The sequence below is a fragment of the Poecilia reticulata genome, chromosome 4 (assembly GCF_904066995.2).
Source record: "Poecilia reticulata chromosome 4, P_reticulata-male-v2, whole genome shotgun sequence".
Taxonomy (NCBI): domain Eukaryota; kingdom Metazoa; phylum Chordata; class Actinopteri; order Cyprinodontiformes; family Poeciliidae; genus Poecilia; species Poecilia reticulata.
The window spans coordinates 735,696-754,422 of record NC_088833.1 but is presented as its reverse complement, the minus strand read 5'-3'; the positions used below and the strand labels follow the sequence as shown (position 1 = coordinate 754,422).

General features: G+C 49.6%; 1 protein-coding gene and 1 pseudogene across 1 annotated transcript; one reads left to right on the top strand and one right to left on the bottom strand.

Moving 5' to 3' along the window:
* Nucleotides 1-6,401: 6,401 nt before the first annotated feature.
* Nucleotides 6,402-11,225, bottom strand: LOC145551334 (inaD-like protein; annotated as a pseudogene).
* A 1,407-nt stretch (nt 11,226-12,632) lies between these two features.
* On the top strand, nt 12,633-18,727 carry LOC103463262 (TM2 domain-containing protein 1). Its single transcript, XM_008406501.3, has 10 exons — nt 12,633-12,710; nt 12,777-12,859; nt 13,121-13,248; nt 14,887-15,121; nt 15,797-15,870; nt 15,995-16,103; nt 16,217-16,308; nt 17,617-17,690; nt 17,831-17,959; nt 18,067-18,727. The coding sequence occupies exons 1-9, from the start codon at nt 12,633-12,635 to the stop codon at nt 17,939-17,941; spliced, it is 984 nt and encodes a 327-aa protein (XP_008404723.2). The 3' UTR covers nt 17,942-17,959; nt 18,067-18,727.

Sequence of the window (18,727 nt, the reverse complement as noted above, 5' to 3'; positions counted from 1 at the left end):
TCTGCGTCTCGTCTTTGGGTCTCGGTCGGGTCACTGAGGTTCTGGAAGGAAACCCAGGATGATCAGCAGTTCATCCTGACCCCATCAGAACCGAACCGGTACCACTGGACTCTAAGTTCTGCTCAGATCCAGGATGATCCGTCTGGATGGATCTAAAGCTGATCAGCCATCAGATCCATCTGATCAGTGATCCATCCTCCTCACCTGGACCAGATCAAGTTTGCATGGCTGCTGCACATTTTCACGCAGGAATAAAGTTTGTATATTTACACAAACTTTGACGCAAAGTGAATTTTATACATGCCGACTTGAGCGTCAAACATTGGGCCTCATGTTCTGATGTGCGTTGGTCCCATGAGGCCCCTGGTGGGTCCAGACACTAAACCACTGAAATCTATCAAGTTTCACAAATTACAGACTTGGTTTTAAATATTCTGCTATTAGAGCAGAATAACAGTTCAGGTTTGCACATGTAGTAGTTTTTTAACTAGCAGATAAAAGATGCTGAAGGTAGCAACAAGTAGGTGGAATCGCCCTTTAGCCGTTTCCCGAATCGAAAGCCAACTTCAGCTCTGAGTTCAGGTAACAGGCGCTTTGCTGCAATACCAGCATTAGCATTTCACAACATGTCAAAAAACACCATAAAATTAATAAATATAGTTTAGCCGAATTATCAAATACCCTTAAAGTTGTTCTTAACCTTTTTAGAGGAACCGAACCCACCAGTTTTATATCCACTGAACCCTGTAGTGATGAATAAAATGATTTTTTTAACCCAAATTCAAGACATAGAGGTGACACAACCAGACTCTAGATCACCACATGATCACCAAGTCTTCTTAAAGGTAGAGTCTCAGATCAGTTCTTCAAACTATACTCAGTGTTTTCAGCCGACTGTCCAGGAACGACCAGAGGTTTTAAAATGTGTCAGTTTCTACAGGTTGACCATCGAGAGAAACTGGAACCACTTTAAGGTCTTTAGATCATTTAATTAGCTCTACATTCTTAAGAGAATGAAAAATTAATCATAAATAATAAAGACTTTGTGGTATTCTGATTTAGTAATGTAATTATATTAGCTGTGTTACCACCTCCACGCCACTAGAGGCAGTACCAACCCCGAAAAGATGCGACTAAGGAGCAGATTTAGAAGTTAACAGAAAGCTACAGAATGTGGTAAAAACTAAACTGTGAGTTTTGCTGAAGTTAATAAAGACACAAGTTCAAATCCATGCTGAGAGTGAAGCTCCTCCAATCAGGGCTCCTCCTCAGCTCTGATTGGCTAAGCAATGTAACGTGATCCTCTGATTGGCTAAGCAATGTAACGTGATCCTCTGATTGGCTAAGCAATGTAACGTGATCCTCTGATTGGCTCAGCAATGTAATGTGATCCTCTGCAGCAAGTGATGGCAAAGCTGGGCGTCATCACGACTTTACACAAGTTAATGTGTCTTTACCTCCTGCAGAGGCTCCACCGAACCCCTGAGACCGAACCACCGAACCCAGGTTAAGAACCACTGATTTACAAAAAGAAGCAATTTAAATGTAAAAGTTGCACATATGTAGAATTACTCAAGAGAAGCTATTTACAATAGTTTTTTTTTACAGAACTCTACACATCAATTCATTTATTTTATATATATATATATATATATATATATATATATATATATATATATATATATATATATATATATATATATATCATATATATATATATATATGATATATATGATGATATATATAATCATCATATATATCATGTAACAGCTGCTAGCAGTAGTGAGTTCATCCATGAAGTGAGACTTGCAGGAGCAGAGAGGCTCTGAACTGATTTGTCCTTTTAAATCAAGAGGCCCATGATACTTTGACTAGGCAGCAGATGTCCCACAGCTGATTGACTGAATCTGCCATGGACAGAGGAACAGACCGTCCCAGATATGGTGGGTTGTTCGGTCGGCTACTGTTGAGAAAGATGGACAACAAAACAAATGGAGAAATTATTAATCACATCAGAATATGTAAATTATTTGGCAGATGGTGCTTAAATCAATATTTCAAATGCTTTTCTAAACAACAGTGTTGGATGATGTCAGTGATTTTAGTGAAACTTTTAACAACACAGCACTGAAAGGCAGCGGTGTTTATGTTTCCTAACTGTGGCTAAAGCTGCTGCTAGCTGGTTTCCTCTCCGATCGGAGGCTGTTTATTGTACACATAGATAATGGTGAATTGACAATGAGTAATAACAGCTATCTAACTGTTATTATGAACCTTACCTTTTATTATATCCTACAGATGATGAGTATCCGTGAATTTTTCAGTCAGGTTTCCAGAGACAAAATCACACCGAAAGTAAAGATTCACCGCTTCAAGTTACGGCGGCCATTGTCTGACGTCACTGTGAAAAGGGTCTATTTGGTAACTCCATATGAAGTCTTTATCAAATTTTAGGACGTTAGAGAGATTGATGTACAGTTTTACTTCTGCAATGTGCAGCTAGAACTTTAACAGCAGCGCCCCTGGTGGCTGGATGAATAACAGGCTAAACATTGTGAAGTTGGCTGCTTCACAATGTCCACATTTACTATTTGTCCATTTTTATTTCTTCGCGCTCTGAAAAGCTCGAGGGATGCAAGCCATTCACTCGTACGCCATTCGTACAACCAGCTAACCAGTCATTCAACCAGTTAGCTAACCAGTCATACAAAATGATTAGTTAACCTAAACTAAACTCCTGAGGTTACAGTGATACAGGATTAAACTAATAAACCATTAAAAGTGAAAGAGTTCAAACAGAAAAGTGATGATGAGTTTCAGAAAAGGCTTCAGGCTGAAGGATCCACAAACAGAAACCTGCAGAAGTCATAAAACCACCGGACGGAACGGACAGGAGACACAGGAGGAGGAAGAGGTGCAGTTTGTTCCTCAGGGGAGACGTCGACCTCTCAGAGTAAATGTCTCCTCCACAGGGACATAAAATCATATTTAAAGATCCTGGAGAGCTCCGTGTTTGAAGAAGCATGAAGGAGGAGGAGGAGGAGGAGGAGGAGGAAGGCTTCATCTCCAAACTCTGATATATTTTAAAAACTGACCTCCTGACATGAATATATATTTTTTAAAATCCATATTTTTATCTGAGCTACAGAAATGAAACTGGGAACAGATTGAATAAAATGTGGCAGAAACCAAGATGGACGTCCATCTGCAGAGCCTTCCCTCGACCAATTGGAGGGCAGATTACTGGCAGGTGGGGCATCTGTTGGTGGGGCATCTGTTGGTGGGGCATCTGTTGGTGGGGCATTTGTTGGTGGGGCATCTGTTGGTTAGGCATTTGTTGGTGGGGCATCTGTTGGTGGGGCATCTGTTGGTGGGGCATTTGTTGGTGGGGCATCTGTTGGTTAGGCATTTGTTGGTGGGGCATCTGTTGGTGGGGCATCTGTTGGTGGGGCATCTGTTGGTGGGGCATCTGTTGGTTAGGCATTTGTTGGTGGGGCATCTGTTGGTGGGCATTGTTGGGGCATCTGTTGGGGGCATCTGTTGGTGGGGCATCTGTTGGTGGGGCATCTGTTGGTGGGGCATCTGTTGGTGGGCATTTGTTGGTGGGGCATCTGTTGGTGGGGCATCTGTTGGTGGGGCATCTGTTGGTGGGGCATCTGTTGGTGGGGTATCTGTTGGTGGGGCATCTGTTGGTGGGGCATCTGTTGGTGGGGCATCTGTTGGTGGGGTATCTGTTGGTGGGGCATCTGTTGGTGGGGCATCTGTTGGTGGGGCATCTGTTGGTGGGGCATCTGTTGGTGGGGCATCTGTTGGTGGGGCATCTGTTGGTGGGGCATCTGTTGGTGGGGCATCTGTTGGTGGGGCATCTGTTGGTTAGGCATTTGTTGGTGGGGCATCTGTTGGTGGGGCATCTGTTGGTGGGGCATCTGTTGGTGGGGCATCTGTTGGTGGGGCATCTGTTGGTGGGGCATCTGTTGGTGGGGCATCTGTTGGTGGGGTATCTGTTAGTGGGTTGGTGGGGCATCTGTTGGTGGGGCATCTGTTGGTGGGGTATCTGTTGGTGGGGCATCTGTTGGTGGGGCATCTGTTGGTTAGGCATTTGTTGGTGGGGCATCTGTTGGTGGGGTATCTGTTGGTGGGGCATCTGTTGGTGGGGCATCTGTTGGTGGGGCATCTGTTGGTGGGGTATCTGTTGGTGGGGCATCTGTTGGTGGGGCATCTGTTGGTGGGGTATCTGTTGGTGGGGCATCTGTTGGTGGGGCATCTGTTGGTGGGGCATCTGTTGGTGGGGCATCTGTTGGTGGGGCATTTGTTGGTGGGGCATCTGTTGGTGGGGCATCTGTTGGTGGGGCATCTGTTGGTGGGGCATCTGTTGGTGGGGCATCTGTTGGTGGGGCATCTGTTGGTGGGGCATCTGTTGGTGGGGCATCTGTTGGTGGGGTATCTCCACCAGGAGCCACCATGTTTCATCTTCAGGACCAAAGTTCTCCAACTCAGTGCAGCCCTGGATATTTCCCTGCTGACAGCAATCTGGATATTGAAGCACTTCAACTTTTACAATGCATGTGATAATGATTTAATGCTCTAATACACTAATGCGTTATTGCCCTAATGCACTACTGCCCTACTGCCCCAATGCCTGAATGCACTACTGTCCTAATGCGCACTATAGCATTAGGGCACTAGTGGGCACTAGTAGCAGCTACATGCATTCAGGCATTCAGCTAATGCCTGAATGTGCCAATGCCCTAATATGCTAATGTCCTAATATGCTAATGTCCTAAAATGCTAATGTCTTAATATGCTAATGCCCTAATGCCTAAATGTGTTAATACCCTAATGCCCTAATACGCTCAACCCCACCACCGCTCGCAGCTGTGGCTTCTGCTTCACACCGGGAACAATATCGCAGCTGAACTGAGTGAGTCGTGTCCGAAGTGGAAGTCACATGAGAGTTTCAGCGCTGTAAAACAATACTTTTTTTAAAAACTTTTTTTACACACACACACACAGACACAGACACACCTGTATATCCCTCTGTATTTATGTTCACCTTAAGATACGAGAAACAGCATCATGTGTTCACCTGATGCTGATGCCCTAAGGCATCAGGGCATTAGGGCATTAGGGTGCTACTGCCCTAATGCCTGACTGCGCTAATGCCCTAATGCCCTAATTTGCTAATGCCCTAACAAGCTAATGCCCTAATGCCCTAATGTGCTGCTGCCCTTATGCCTGATTGCGCTAATGCCCTAATTTGCTAATACCCTAATGCCTGAATATGTTAATGCCCTGGATAATTCCCTACTGACAGCAATCTGAATATTGAAGCGCTCCAACTTTTACAATGGATGTGCTAATATGCTAATGCCCTAATGCAGAATTTGTAAGGTTTGGGTTTTTGTGTGTTTATTCAGGTTTCGGTGTTCTGTGGAGTCTCTGCGTTGTCCCGTCTATACCTTGATTGTTTACACCTGTCCCTTGGTTCCCCTGATTGTCCCACCTGTGTTCCTGCTCCTGGTCGGGTCCACCGCATCTGTTCTCATGTTCTACAGCCTGTAATTCATGGCACTGCTGTCCTAATGTTCTAAAGCTTTACTGCCCTGTTAATGTTGTAGCTTCAATGACTTCAGGTCTTTCTGGATTGTAAATACTTTTCTAAGTTGCTCAGTGGGAAAATTACAGTTCTTAGGATGTAGATCTACATCGTTAGATTCAGATCCTTCCTTCGACCATCAAATCAGCCTCCATACTGTCTTCCTGTTGGATTACAGACGTTTTGCTACCTGTGGCTATCCCACCTTCATGGTGACGCCTCGCTGTGGTCAGGCTGTGGTTAAATCCTCAATGACCCAATCTAGATTCAAGTGTACTAGAACACATCTGAGCTCCCTTTCTTATCTACGGTGCTTGAAAAGTTAGTTTTTATTCAGCTTGAATTCTTATAGATTGCATCATAAATGTCAGTGTGGGTTTTCTGAAGCAGCTTTGCTTCGAGTGACTCTGTGATGCTACAGTTTTATTATTTTTAGATCGGCTAAAACGTTGTGTTGGCCTTAGAGGCTCAGTTTGGTTTAAATCATATTTAGAAAACGTTCTGGGTCCATCTTGGTCACCTTTAAAGTACAGAGTCCCCCAAGGCTCAATTGTAGGCTACTACTGAAAATCCCTTGGATTTCACTTGAACTAGAAATGATTGTCCTGCTTTTATTTCTTCTCCTTCAGATCAACGGCCTTTTAGTGGTCTGAGTAAATCCTCCATGGCTTCCTTCAGTCTGTGCTAAACGCTGCAGCCAGGCTTTAACTAGACCCACAGAACCAGAACCACAGAACTCCTGTTCTGGCCTCTCTGCTCTGCTCCCGTGTCTTTAGGACTCATTTTAAAACTTTGGTTTCAGCTTTTAAAGCATTTCATGGTGAGGCTCCCAAATGTACATCGGACCTTCTGGAGCCTCTCTGTCCGCCCAGGACTCTGAGTTCTGGTTCCCAGAACCGTTTTCAACTGGTGACGGAGCATCAGGTGCAGCCCAGGTTCTGGACCGGCTCCCTCCATCAGTGGCTGCTGGTTCATTGTTTCCTTTTAGTAAAACACTTTGTGGTTTTTATGTCTGAAAGGCGCTACAGCAATAAAGTTTACTTACTTACTGTATCGCCCTCTTACCTTTATCCAGGGATCTTTCCGGGCCTTGGACTTTCTTCCGGACCAGAGTCAGAACCACAGTCTGACCCGTCTGCTTCATCACCTCCAGAACCTGGTTGGTCATTCCATGGAGACCGACGTCGTCCAGCTGATGGAGAGACAAGACGGAGAGGAAACCTGATGGGTCGGAGGTTCTGATGGGTCGGGGTTCTGATCCCAGAGAACCGTCCCCACCAGAATCTGTCTCAAACGGATTCCAAAGCCCAGACCGTCAGGACTCACAGCGAGGAGGCGTCATGACCTGGATTTCCGCTGTGGTCCGCGCGCTGCCAGGAACCACGTGTTTCACAAACACACCCACTGCATCTGAGACAGGAAGACGACATCAGAACGCTTCGTGTTTCACATCTGGACCCGGGACCGGTTCCAGGACCGACCGCCCACCTTGGCTGGTCAGTGGATTGAAGCCGACGATGGAGATGCCGAGGCTCTGGCCGTCCGTCTTGGTGAGGGGAACTTCATGGATCTCGTATCCCTCCAGGTTGGGCTGAAGCCAGAACCAGAACTGAGTGAAGCAGGTAAAACAGTTCCACGTCGTCATGACAACCACTTGAACCGAAGGCTCACCGTCTTGCTGGGCCGGCGCTGCGGCGGGGCTACAGGAGCACCTGGAGGTAAGGACGTAACGGGGGCGGAGTCAGGAAGTGGAGGAGGTACGTTAACGAAGGGGGCGGAGTCAGGAGGTGCAGCCGGGGCGGCCGCCTGGCCTTGGCGGTCCCTGGCGATCAGCATGGTCACATGAACGCCGCAGGCTTGCAGAACCTTTACGACCTGGTCGCTGGTGAGGCCGCTGGTGGGCGTCGACCCGATGCGGAGGATGTGGTCACCTGTGCGGAGACGCCCATCCTGATTGGACAACAGGAGAGAACCCGATCAGTTGTCGTTTTGGTTCGACCTCAGGAAGAGGAAGCAGACTCACCCTGTCGGCTACGCTGTCGGGGATCAGCGTTCGGACTACCACTCCGCTCGTCTTCCCGCCAACGATTCCAAATCCCAAACCGGAGCCGTCGTTGGAAAGCTCGATCTCCTCCACATGACCCCAGAGGTCCTGCAGGAAAGATCATGATTCAGATCAAGATCCAGATCAGGATCAGGATACAGATCCAGATCCGGATCAGGATCAGAATCAGAATCCAGATCAGGATCAGGATCAGGATTCAGATCAGGATCATGATTCAGATCAGGATCAGGATCCAGATCAGGATCAGGATCCAGATCAGGATCCAGATCCAGATCAGGATCATGATTCAGATCAGGATTCTGCAGCTCCAGGTTTTATCAGCAAAAACCCAAAAACTTAAATCTGTAGGGATTGCAGACAGTAAATAATCTGTAAATATGGATAATCTGGCTGATGGGTCATCACTATCTCTGAGATCTGACTGGCTGCTGGCTGCACCTGAGCAGCAACTGCTGGAAGTGTTTACAGTGGGAGCCATGCTCACACACACACACACGCACACACACACACACACACACAAAACACACACACACACAACACACACACACTCACCTCAGGCCGCTGTTCCGGTTCTGATTACAGCCCTGACCCGATTCAGCAGTAACAATCCTTCCCTTCATTCCAGAACCTCGGGGCGGAGCCGACGCTCCGCTTCTCGACACAAGGTCTCAGTTTTCCCAGGAACTGATCCATTACCGACCGGTACCGACCCGGCGGAACCAGCAGCAGCTTTCTGGGTCAGAACTTCAGATGGATCCGGCTCAGTTCTGGCAACTGCTGAGCCCGGACCATCACCCCTCCACCGCCGTGCTGAACGCTGACAGCAGCAGGTGGCGCTGCTAGGGAGAAGAGTCGTGACCTTTGACCTTTAGCCGCGGCTGAGAAGGGTCTGTTTGGTTCCAGTCATTCCTCTGGTGAAACCGGGTCGAAGCAGACCCGCATGGTCCAGTTGATTAAGACCGGCAGCTCTGAACCGCTCCCTGCTGAGGGGAACCAGAATCTGGACCACCACGCAGGAGAAGAACCATCAGCACCTGTGGAGATGTGGGTCCACCTCCACAGAATCCAGCAGGTTCTCTGGGTCTGGACCGACCCAGTCCTCCCCGTGGAGCAGAACCAAGCTACTGAACCGAGTCCATCAGATCACAGGGAACAGAGTCAGAACCGAGAGCTGCAGCTCTCATGAGAGTCCTCGTCTCTCTTGTCTGGTTCTGTTGGACCCGGGCCAGGTTCTGCATACCGGGCCCCTGATCCGCCTGCTGCTTCATTCATGTCCCGCTCAGATCGAGGTCATGTTTACATGAACTGCGGGCAGAACCGGGCCGGACACCGCGAACAGACCCAGGACTGGGCCAGAGATGCAGAAAGCTGCGTCACCATGGCAACTTGGAGGACATGGCGTCTCTGCCTGAGATGCTGACCCTTGACCCCTCCATGTTGGAGGTCACAGAGCTCGTTTGTCTCTGGAGAACATGCGGATGTTTTCAGGGATCAAAGTTCAACAGATTTCAGCTCTAGATTATTTTCCTCAGTGAGATTCGATCAATGCTGACTGACTCACCAGAACCGGGCCGAGGTTCTGGTACCAGCCAGAAGGTTCCAGAGAGCTGCTCTCTGATGATGATGATGATGATGATGATGATGGCCCACAAACCAATCAGCAAAACATTATTTGTACAGAGTCTTTAGAAATTAACTGAACATTTTCCCAAACCCCCCTGGTTGCCCCCCAACCCCCTGGTTGCCCCCAAACCCCCCTGGTTGCCCCCAAACCCCCCTGGTTGCCCCCAAACCCCTCTGGTTGCCCCCAAACCCCCCTGGTTGCCCCCAAACCCCTAGATTTGCCCTGAAGTGAGTCTGGGCGATGGGCAGCAGCGTTTGAGAAATTATTTCCTGACATCCATCCATCCATCGATCGATCGATCGATCGATCGCTCCTCCTCCTCCTCCTCCTCCTCCTCCTCCTCCTCCTCCTCCTCCTCCTCCTCCTCCTCCTCCTCCTCCTCCTCCCTCAGCCTGTCAGCGGCGCTCAGAGCGCTAACTTCGTTTCCTCTCAGGTCATAAAAATGAAGTCAGTCAAAGTCAGCAGCATCACAGATCCTCACAGACAGGAGGGCTCACTCTGTTGCAGAAATGTGGCATTAAAGTCCCCTCCAGGTGTGAAGGGGCGCCTCCTACCAAACCCGCTTCGGTTCTGGGGATGAGCCGGAAAGACCAACACAGCAACTGACAGAACCTCCTCACCTGACCAGCAGAACCCAGCGGGACCCAGCAGAACTCATCAGAACCCATCATATCTCAGTAGGACCCAGTAGAAACCAGCTCCATTCCACTGACCGTGCCGACGGCCCTTCAGCTGGACCTCCTGGTGCGACCCGGTCCCACTCCCGGGCCAAAACCAGCTCCACGGTCTCGCCCGGCTGCTGCAGCAAGCTCAGGACCGCCTGGTGGTTCCGGCCCGGTTCCAGAGCACTGCCGTTGATCACCAGGATCTGGTCCTGCTCCTGAAGACGCCCGTCCCTGCAACAGAACCCAGGTCAGAACCAACCAGAACCGCTCCGTGGGTCCGGGTGTGCCTCACCGGTCGGCGATTCCTCCAGGCTGGATGTGTTTGACGAAGACGCCGCGGCCGGCGCTTCCTGCCGGGTTCAGACCGACCACGCTGAACCCCAGGCCCCTGAAGCGGGCCGGGTCAGAACGATCGACTCGATCCGGCGGCCCTGCGAACAGAACCGGCTCAGTCCCGCGGCACACGTCGCCGTGACGATGACAACGCCACCGAGGCTGCACCTACCTTCGCCGCCTCCTGGACCCACTGCTGCAGGTGCTCCGTCAGGGGCGGAGCCTGAAGGGACAGAGGCGACGAGCCATTGGTCAGGACGGAGGAGGGGGCGGCGCTCATAATCAGCTGACCGCGTCTGGAGAAACTGAAGTCACTGCGAGTGTCAGGAGGCAAGCTGCTGAGCTGGGGGGGCGGAGGGGAGGAAGAGGAAGAGGAAGAGGAAGAGGAAGGAGGCTGTCAGGTACAGGTTTCATTACATTCTGATTTTCATCTTTTTCTGTTCTGGTGGAACCTGGTTGGTTGGTTGGATGGTTGGATGGTTTTTGGAAGGATGTTTGTGTTTGGTTGGTTGGATGGATGGATGGTTGGATGATGGATGGTTGGTTGGTCCATCCATCCATCCATCCATCCATCCATCCATCCATCCATCCAGGATGTTTGGATGGATGTTGGATGTTTCCTGAGACGTTCAGGGCCTCTCATCAGGAAGTGCAGCACTGAGCTGCATCAGGACAGCGAGGAGTTAGGAACGAGGCGTGGGGTGGGGGTGGCGTGGGGGTGGGGGGTGGTGTGGGGGTGGGGGCGAGGGAGATGGGCGGGGGCAGAAGCAGAGGAAGGTTTGGAAGCGGAGCATCGATTTCCCCGCGGCGCTGCGGCTCCAGCAGCTGATGTATGAACGACCTCTCCTCTCTCGTTGTGAGGCGCATCGGTCTGCGGCTGATTGGGGCCGGGCTGACGGCGCAGGACCCAGCCGAGGCCGGGCCGTTACTCAGTCGGGACATTACTGGCCCATGCCTCCGTCGCCACGGTGACCTTCGCAGCACTTAGCGTATGAAGGCGCCCGCTGCGGCTGCCATTACCTTAATTTGGCTGCAGGTTGTTTATTGTGGAGGCGGCGCGACGGCGGAATACAGATCAGGGCCGGTCACATGACCAGGGGCGGGGCTACACCTGCCACATCCCAGGAGGAGGTCCTGATCCAACTGGAAACACACCAGTCAGACCAGCAGAACCAGCAGACCTGACTGCTGAGATCAGAACCAAAGTCCAAATGGAAAACAGCTGGAAAATAAAAGCAGAAAAACTCCAGGAGCTGGAAGTTCCTACTCTGAGTGGAGCCCTGAAGTAATCGTGGTGAACGTTGACCCCCTGTTATCTGAACTTGAGGGGGCGTATCGATTACGCAATCAGGTCGTCCAATCAGAGACCAGACCAGATGGTGATATCGTCATCCACGGGTCTGGTCCCTCTGAACCAATCAGATTGCAGCAGGGTCACTTTAAGGGTTTTAAGAAGTAAAAGCCTAAACTCACGTCTGATTGGCTGAGCCAGCATAAAGCCAGGCTGCAGCTCAAGTCTTCACAGGCCCCGCCCCTTTTCTCCAGCTGGTGGGCGGGGCTTAGCTTCAGACCGACCAGGATGGAGGTCCAAAAGAGTCACAGCGGTCCCTGAGGGACACATGACCACTGGGTCCGAAACCCAGAAGCCAGTGGGCGGAGCTTCAACTAATCTAGTACTTCCTGATTGGTCTGAAGTGGAACAAGCAGAGCGGCTCGGCCAATCAGAGGCGCAGGATGTGAATAAACATTCACAGAACCTGGTTCTGTTCCAGGTTCTGTTCCGGGTTCTGTTCCGGTTCCGGCCGTTTCTCACCTGCTGCTGCAGCTGGCGGACGGAGTGCTGCAGCGTCAGGACGCGGCCGAACAGCGGGCTCTGCAGCGCCTCCTTCAGGCTGCCCAGGGCGGCGTTCAGGCTCCACTCCTCCCTCTGGACCAGCCGGTTCTGGAGCCGGTCCAGAGCTGCCAGAACCTGCTGGCGCTCCGCCGATGACACTGAAACAGAGAGAGCGGCAGGACTCGACAGAACCGATGAGCTGATGTGAGAACCAGAATCGGAACCGGAACCGGGACTCACCGACGGGAACGTTGTCCAACATGGCCGTCCTGGATCCGGGCGGCACGCAGGATCACCGGGCCGACCAGAACCTGGAGCCACAGGGAGGAAGCGGGTCAGACTGAAATACTCAGGTTCTGATCTATAAACCGGGTCGGAACCATCACCAGGCTGAACAGCTACCTGCCTACATGCGCATGCGCACTGCGAGTCTGACAGTTTCTGTGTTCAGGTGGTAAATCTGCAGGTAAGAGTCCAAAGCGAACCGAACCGAGCCGGGTTTACCGGTAAGACCGATGACCCAGTTCACAGAAAATAACCTCGCAGAACCGGACCGGGTCACACACCTGAGCTCACCTGGGAGGAACCAGGAAGTGAGACAGCGCGGTTCCGATGGGCGCTGTTCGGCAGTTTAATGAGCTAAACCCGGAACCGTCCAGGTTCTGGAGGCACCGGAACTGTTCCGAGAGGTCCAGCTGGACTTCCTGCAGGTGAGGCAGGTGCGGCCAAACTTCCCTGACAGGTGAGAGAAAACCTGCTGAAACTGGTTTAAACGGCCGAACCTGAACGCAGCTTCGTTCAGCGGGAGGAGAACCATGAGGTTCTATTCAGCCGAACCCCCCACTCACTCGGAACCGAGCAACCCGAACTGACCCAGTCCGCCTGAAGCTAAACCGCTAACTCAGCTGGGCTGTCCGGACCAGAATCAGAACTCACCTTCCGACCGGACCGAACCGAACCGAACCGAACTTCCTACAGCCGCTAAGTCCACACTTGGCCGCAGAACCATCCGGAACTGGGACAGGACTCACTTCAACTGGACCCAGTTCGCCAACAGAGTCGCTGTGATGATGCCTTTAGGTGCCGCCGGAAATGACAAATCTGGTGCGGATCGTGATTTGAGCATGAACGGTCAGAGGGTTCGGTTCGGTTCGGTTCGGTTCGGTACTTATCAGTAACTCTCTGCTGGTTCTACACCGTCTGCTTCCTGTTTGTGTCTGAGTTCAATAAAAAAAAGTGTTTATTTGTTTTAAAAAGTTTATTGTGGAAGTTTAAAAAAATAAAAAACAATAAATAATAACGATGATGATGAAATAGATGAAAATAAATTATAGTTTATTTAGAATTAGTTATTCTCTCCGGAATGTCAGCTGGAGAAAGACATGGATGGATGGATGGATGGATGATGGATGATGGATGGATGATGGATGGATGATGGATGGATGGATGATGGATGGATGATGGATGGATGGATGGATGATGGATGGATGGATGGATGATGGATGGATGGATGGATGATGGATGGATGATGGATGGATGGATGGATGGATGGATGATGATGGATGGATGATGGATGGATGGATGGATGGATGGATGGATGGATGGATGGATGGATGGATGGATGATGGATGGATGATGGATGGATGGATGGATGATGGATGATGGATGGATGATGGATGGATGGATGGATGGATGGATGGATGATGGATGATGGATGGATGATGGATGGATGATGGATGGATGGATGGATGGATGATGGATGGATGATGGATGATGGATGGATGATGGATGATGGATGGATGATGGATGGATGGATGGATGGATGGATGGATGATGGATGATGGATGGATGATGGATGGATGATGGATGGATGGATGGATGATGGATGGATGATGGATGGATGGATGGATGGATGGATGGATGGATGATGGATGGATGATGGATGGATGGATGGATGATGGATGATGGATGGATGATGGATGGATGATGGATGGATGATGGATGGATGGAATTAGTTATTCTCTCCCGGAATGTCAGCTGGAGAAAGACATGGATGGATGGATGGATGGATGGATGGATGGATGGATGGATGGATGGATGGATGGATGGATGGATGGATGGATGGATGATGGATGGAATTAGTTCAGATATTTTAGAATTCTTAAGGAAATAAATGTTTTAAATGTAAAAAAGGAAAAAATCCAAGGTTTTAGTAAATAAAATAGAGTAACAAGTAAAATAGTAAAATAAATTTCTTAGATTACATTTCTAGTAAAATTTCGTTTTTATTTAAAAAGTAAATAAAACTTAACACAAAAATAATTTGCATTTTTCAAATATATCAAAATACACAAAGTGTAAAATTGTTTGCAAAAATGAGACAAATCAAAGCTGAAAAGTAAAAATAGTTGCTTTAGAAATGCACGTTTGAAACAAATATAATACTTAATTGTGGTCAAAATAAAATCAATCCTCCTGCAGGTTCGGGTTAAAGTTCGGCTGACAGGAGGGGCGGCAGGACGGACTGCACCTGAACGCGTCGTTCGGCCAGAATGATGCGTTCACGTTCAGTCTGTGCTTCCTGTTCCGTCTGCTGAGAAGCCCTGCAGCAGAACTTGACCCGTGTTCTCGCTGTTTCCATTCCACTTCAGCCGAACCTTTAACCGGATCTGGGTCCAGGTCCGGTTCTGGTCCACTCTACGGGCTGAACGGCCGGTTATGAAGCGTTTGGGTTTGCTGAGATCAAAGTTTTATTTAAAAGCTTCATATAATCCAGAATCACCGAGAACCTGAGGTTTAATCTCAGAGCTCCGATGGCCCACCGTCCTCAGGACCCTGAAGGCAACACGCCGTCACGTGATGGTTGGCTCATCATGGCGGCTCCCTTTGGACGGTTGCTACTCCTGACGCTCGTGCTGTTCTGCTGCGGTTCTGGTTGCGGTTCTGGTCTCAGGGCGGCGGAGGCTGAAGAGGCGGAGGACTGCAGACACCTGAGGCTGGGACAATATCCTTCAGTCACGTGACGCCGCTTCCGGAAGGAGCCCTTAGCTTAGCTTAGTTTAGCTTAGCTTAGCTTAGCTTAGCTTAGCACGGTGTTTATCTGTAGTTCTACGGAAGTTTAACGACCAGCTGGCCGAGATGAGTCTGGTTCTGATCCAGAATAACTCGGTTCTGGATCAGATGGATGACGTGGTTTGATCAATAAGTCAGCAAAAGAAACAAAATGTCAGATGATGCTACATATCACAACAACCTGAAGGTTTTAAAGCATCTAAAGTTAAATTTTGGATTCAAGAAGCTGCTTAACTCTAATTATTCAACATTAGTTTGATTTATTTTTGTTCATTACTTACTATAATTAGCTTTTAACTTATTGTAATCTTTGTCTTTTCCCTAATATTGTTGCATTTTGTTCATTATATTTATCAAGAAATTAAAATATTTACCATGAATTTTATTTATTTTAATGAACCTTTTTATACATAAACACAGTTTAACTTTTTATTATTGTTTTAAGATCATTTAATCAGTTATTTTATTGATCCATCAGCAGCTCGTTAGGGTTCTGAATTACATTTTAATACATTTGTAACCCTGAACCGGCTCGGGTCCAGTTCTGGCTCCGGTTCATTACAGCTGTGAGGTTCTGGTTCTGGTTCCGGTTCCTTGACCCGGTCACGTATCTGTGCAGAGACCCGAAGATCGATGAATCCACGCAGGAACCAGAGAACTGCCGGGACGGCGTGGCGTTTGGTGAGTCCGCTCCATCGGAACCGGCCCGCTTGGTTCTGGTTCTGATGGTTTGTTTGACTGAAGATGAGCAGAGAAGCAGCAGTCGGAACCAGAACCGGGTCAGAACGTGTGTCTGTCTCTGCAGTGGACTGTCTGCCCGCTCCGAACGTCACCTGCCGGCTGTCCAACGGAACCGAGGTCCGGTTCAGCGGAGATGAGGTCGGATTCAACAGAACCGTTGCCTGCAGGAACGTGTGAGTGTTTCCGGACCGGGCCAGAACTTTATACTCACCGTCTGGTCCTGGACCCAGATAAACCGGGTCGGTTCTGGACTGGAATGAGCATCAAATGTTCTGTTTCCTATCAGGACCGGATATTCCTACAAGGTTGCCGTGGCGCTGTCTCTGTTCCTGGGCTGGCTGGGAGCGGACCGGTTCTACCTGGGATACCCGGCGCTCGGTACACACACACACAGAGACACACACACAGAGAGACACACACACAGAGACACACAGAGACACACAGAGACACACACACAGAGAGACACACACACAGAGACACACACAGAGAGACACACTGAGACACACACACACAGAGACACACAGAGACACAGAGACACACACAGAGAGAGACACACTGAGACACACACACACAGAGACACACAGAGACACACACACACAGGGAGACACACACAGAGACACACAGAGACACACACACACAGGAGACACACACAGAGACACACACAGACACACACACACAGAGAGACACACACAGAGACACAGACACACACACAGAGACACACACACAGAGACACACTGAGACACACACACAGAGACACACAGAGACACAGAGACACACACACACAGAGACACACTGAGACACACACACACACACAGAGACACACACACACACACACAGAGACACACACACAGACACACACACACACACACACACACACAGACACACACACAGACACACAGAGACACACACACACAGACACACACACACACACAGAGAGACACACACACACAGACACACAGACACACACACAGACACACACAGACACACACACCGTCTCTCGGGTCCCAAACGAACTAAAACTGTGTGTTTTGGTTCGTTTCCATGGTGATTCTTTGTAAAACTTGAAGTTGTTTATTATTTACATTGTACAGTTTGTGATATTCAGTAATGATTTTACTGTAAAGCCAGGATTTGTTGTTGTTGTTGTTGTTGTTGTTTTTCCGTCATGCGGCTCTTTGGTTCCTTCATCGGATCAAAAACCTCAAATTGTCCAAAAGGTTTGGGTTCTGGAGGAACCCGGAGTGGGCGGGGCCAAACGGTCGTGTGTAGGTAGATCTCCCCAAATCAAGAAAACAAGTCTCCTGGAGGTACTCCCTAAAATGCTCAGGGAGGCGGCCATTTTGGGTCAAAGGTCAAATTGTGGCCATGTTGCTCACGTGGAACTTTAACTCGACCTTTGACCTTTGGCTTCATCTTTGGTCGGGACGCTTACGGCTTTAATGAATAATTATTGTTGATTTGTCTTATTGGTGGTTTATTTCTATATTTACATTTTTTAGTTCATTTTATTTTCATTTATTTAAAATTTGATGTTTTATTCATTTAATTATTTTTTTCTATTTATCTTCTGTTTTATTTTAGTCATATTTCGCCTTAAGTTGCTTATTAGTAATGTTTGTTGATAAACGGGTCGGCGGTTCTGACCCGGCAGGCGGTTCTGACCCGGCAGGCGGTTCTGTGTTCCAGGTCTGCTGAAGTTCTGCACCGTGGGGTTCTGTGGGATCGGGACTCTGATCGACTTCATCCTGATCGCCATGCAGGTAAGTCCAGAACCAGAACCAGGACCAGAACCAGGACCAGAACCAGGACTAGAACCAGGACCAGGACCAGAACCAGGACCAGAACCAGGACCAGGACCAGGACCAGAACCAGAACCCTGACTGCAGTCCCTGTTCTGCAGATGGTGGGCCCGGCGGACGGGTCCAGTTACATTGTGGATTTCTACGGCGCCCGGCTGACCCGGCTCTCCATCACCAACGAGACGTTCAGGAAGCCTCACCTGGCGCTCTGATCACCGCCGGACCGGGCCGTGAGTCCAGAACTCTAGAACCTATCAGAACCGGATGTGAGGGGCGGAGCCTGCGGGTTCCCTCAGCCGGAGTCTGCCCGGTAACAGGTGATGCTTTGTTTCTGCAGGCGCAGCGTTCAGGTGGAAGAGGAGCGAATGCATCTTCATCACCCGTCACATTCCTGGAGGACCAATCCGGGTGTCCCCTCCATGTCCTCCATGTCCCCTCCATGTCCTCCATGTCCCCTCCATGTCCTCCATGTCCTCCATGTCCCCTCCATGTCCTCCATGTCCCCTCCGTCTCCTCCATGTCCTCCGTGTCCTCCATGTCCCCTCCATGTCCTTCATGTCCTCCATGTCCTCCATGTCCTTCATGTCCTCCATGTCCTCCATCCCCTCCATGTCCCCTCCATGTCCTCCATGTCCCCTCCATGTCCTCCATGTCCTTCATGTCCTCCATGTCCTCCATGTCCTCCATGTCCTCCATCCCCTCCATGTCCTCCATGTCCTCCATCCCCTCCATGTCCTCCATGTCCTTCATGTCCTCCATGTCCTTCATGTCCTCCATGTCCCCTCCATGTCCTCCATGTCCTCCATCCCCTCCATGTCCTCCATGTCCTTCATGTCCTCCATGTCCTCCATCCCCTCCATGTCCTCCATGTCCTTCATGTCCTCCATGTCCTCCATGTCCTCCATGTCCCCTCCATGTCCTCCATGTCCTCCATGTCCTCCATGTCCCTATTCAGAAGTTTTTCTGCTGTTTAAGTTATTAAATTGAAATAAATCATT

What these genes read in the sequence shown, in the direction of transcription:
- LOC103463262 (XM_008406501.3), top strand. Translation starts at nt 12,633, where the DNA reads ATGACCCAGTTCACAGAAAATAACCTCGCAGAACCGGACCGGGTCACA. An exon ending in AGACACCTGAGGCTGGGACA is followed by an intron (nt 15,122 to 15,796) that starts ATATCCTTCAGT and finishes TGACCCGGTCAC; the next exon opens with GTATCTGTGCAGAGACCCGA. An exon ending in ACCGTTGCCTGCAGGAACGT is followed by an intron (nt 16,104 to 16,216) that starts GTGAGTGTTTCC and finishes GTTTCCTATCAG; the next exon opens with GACCGGATATTCCTACAAGG.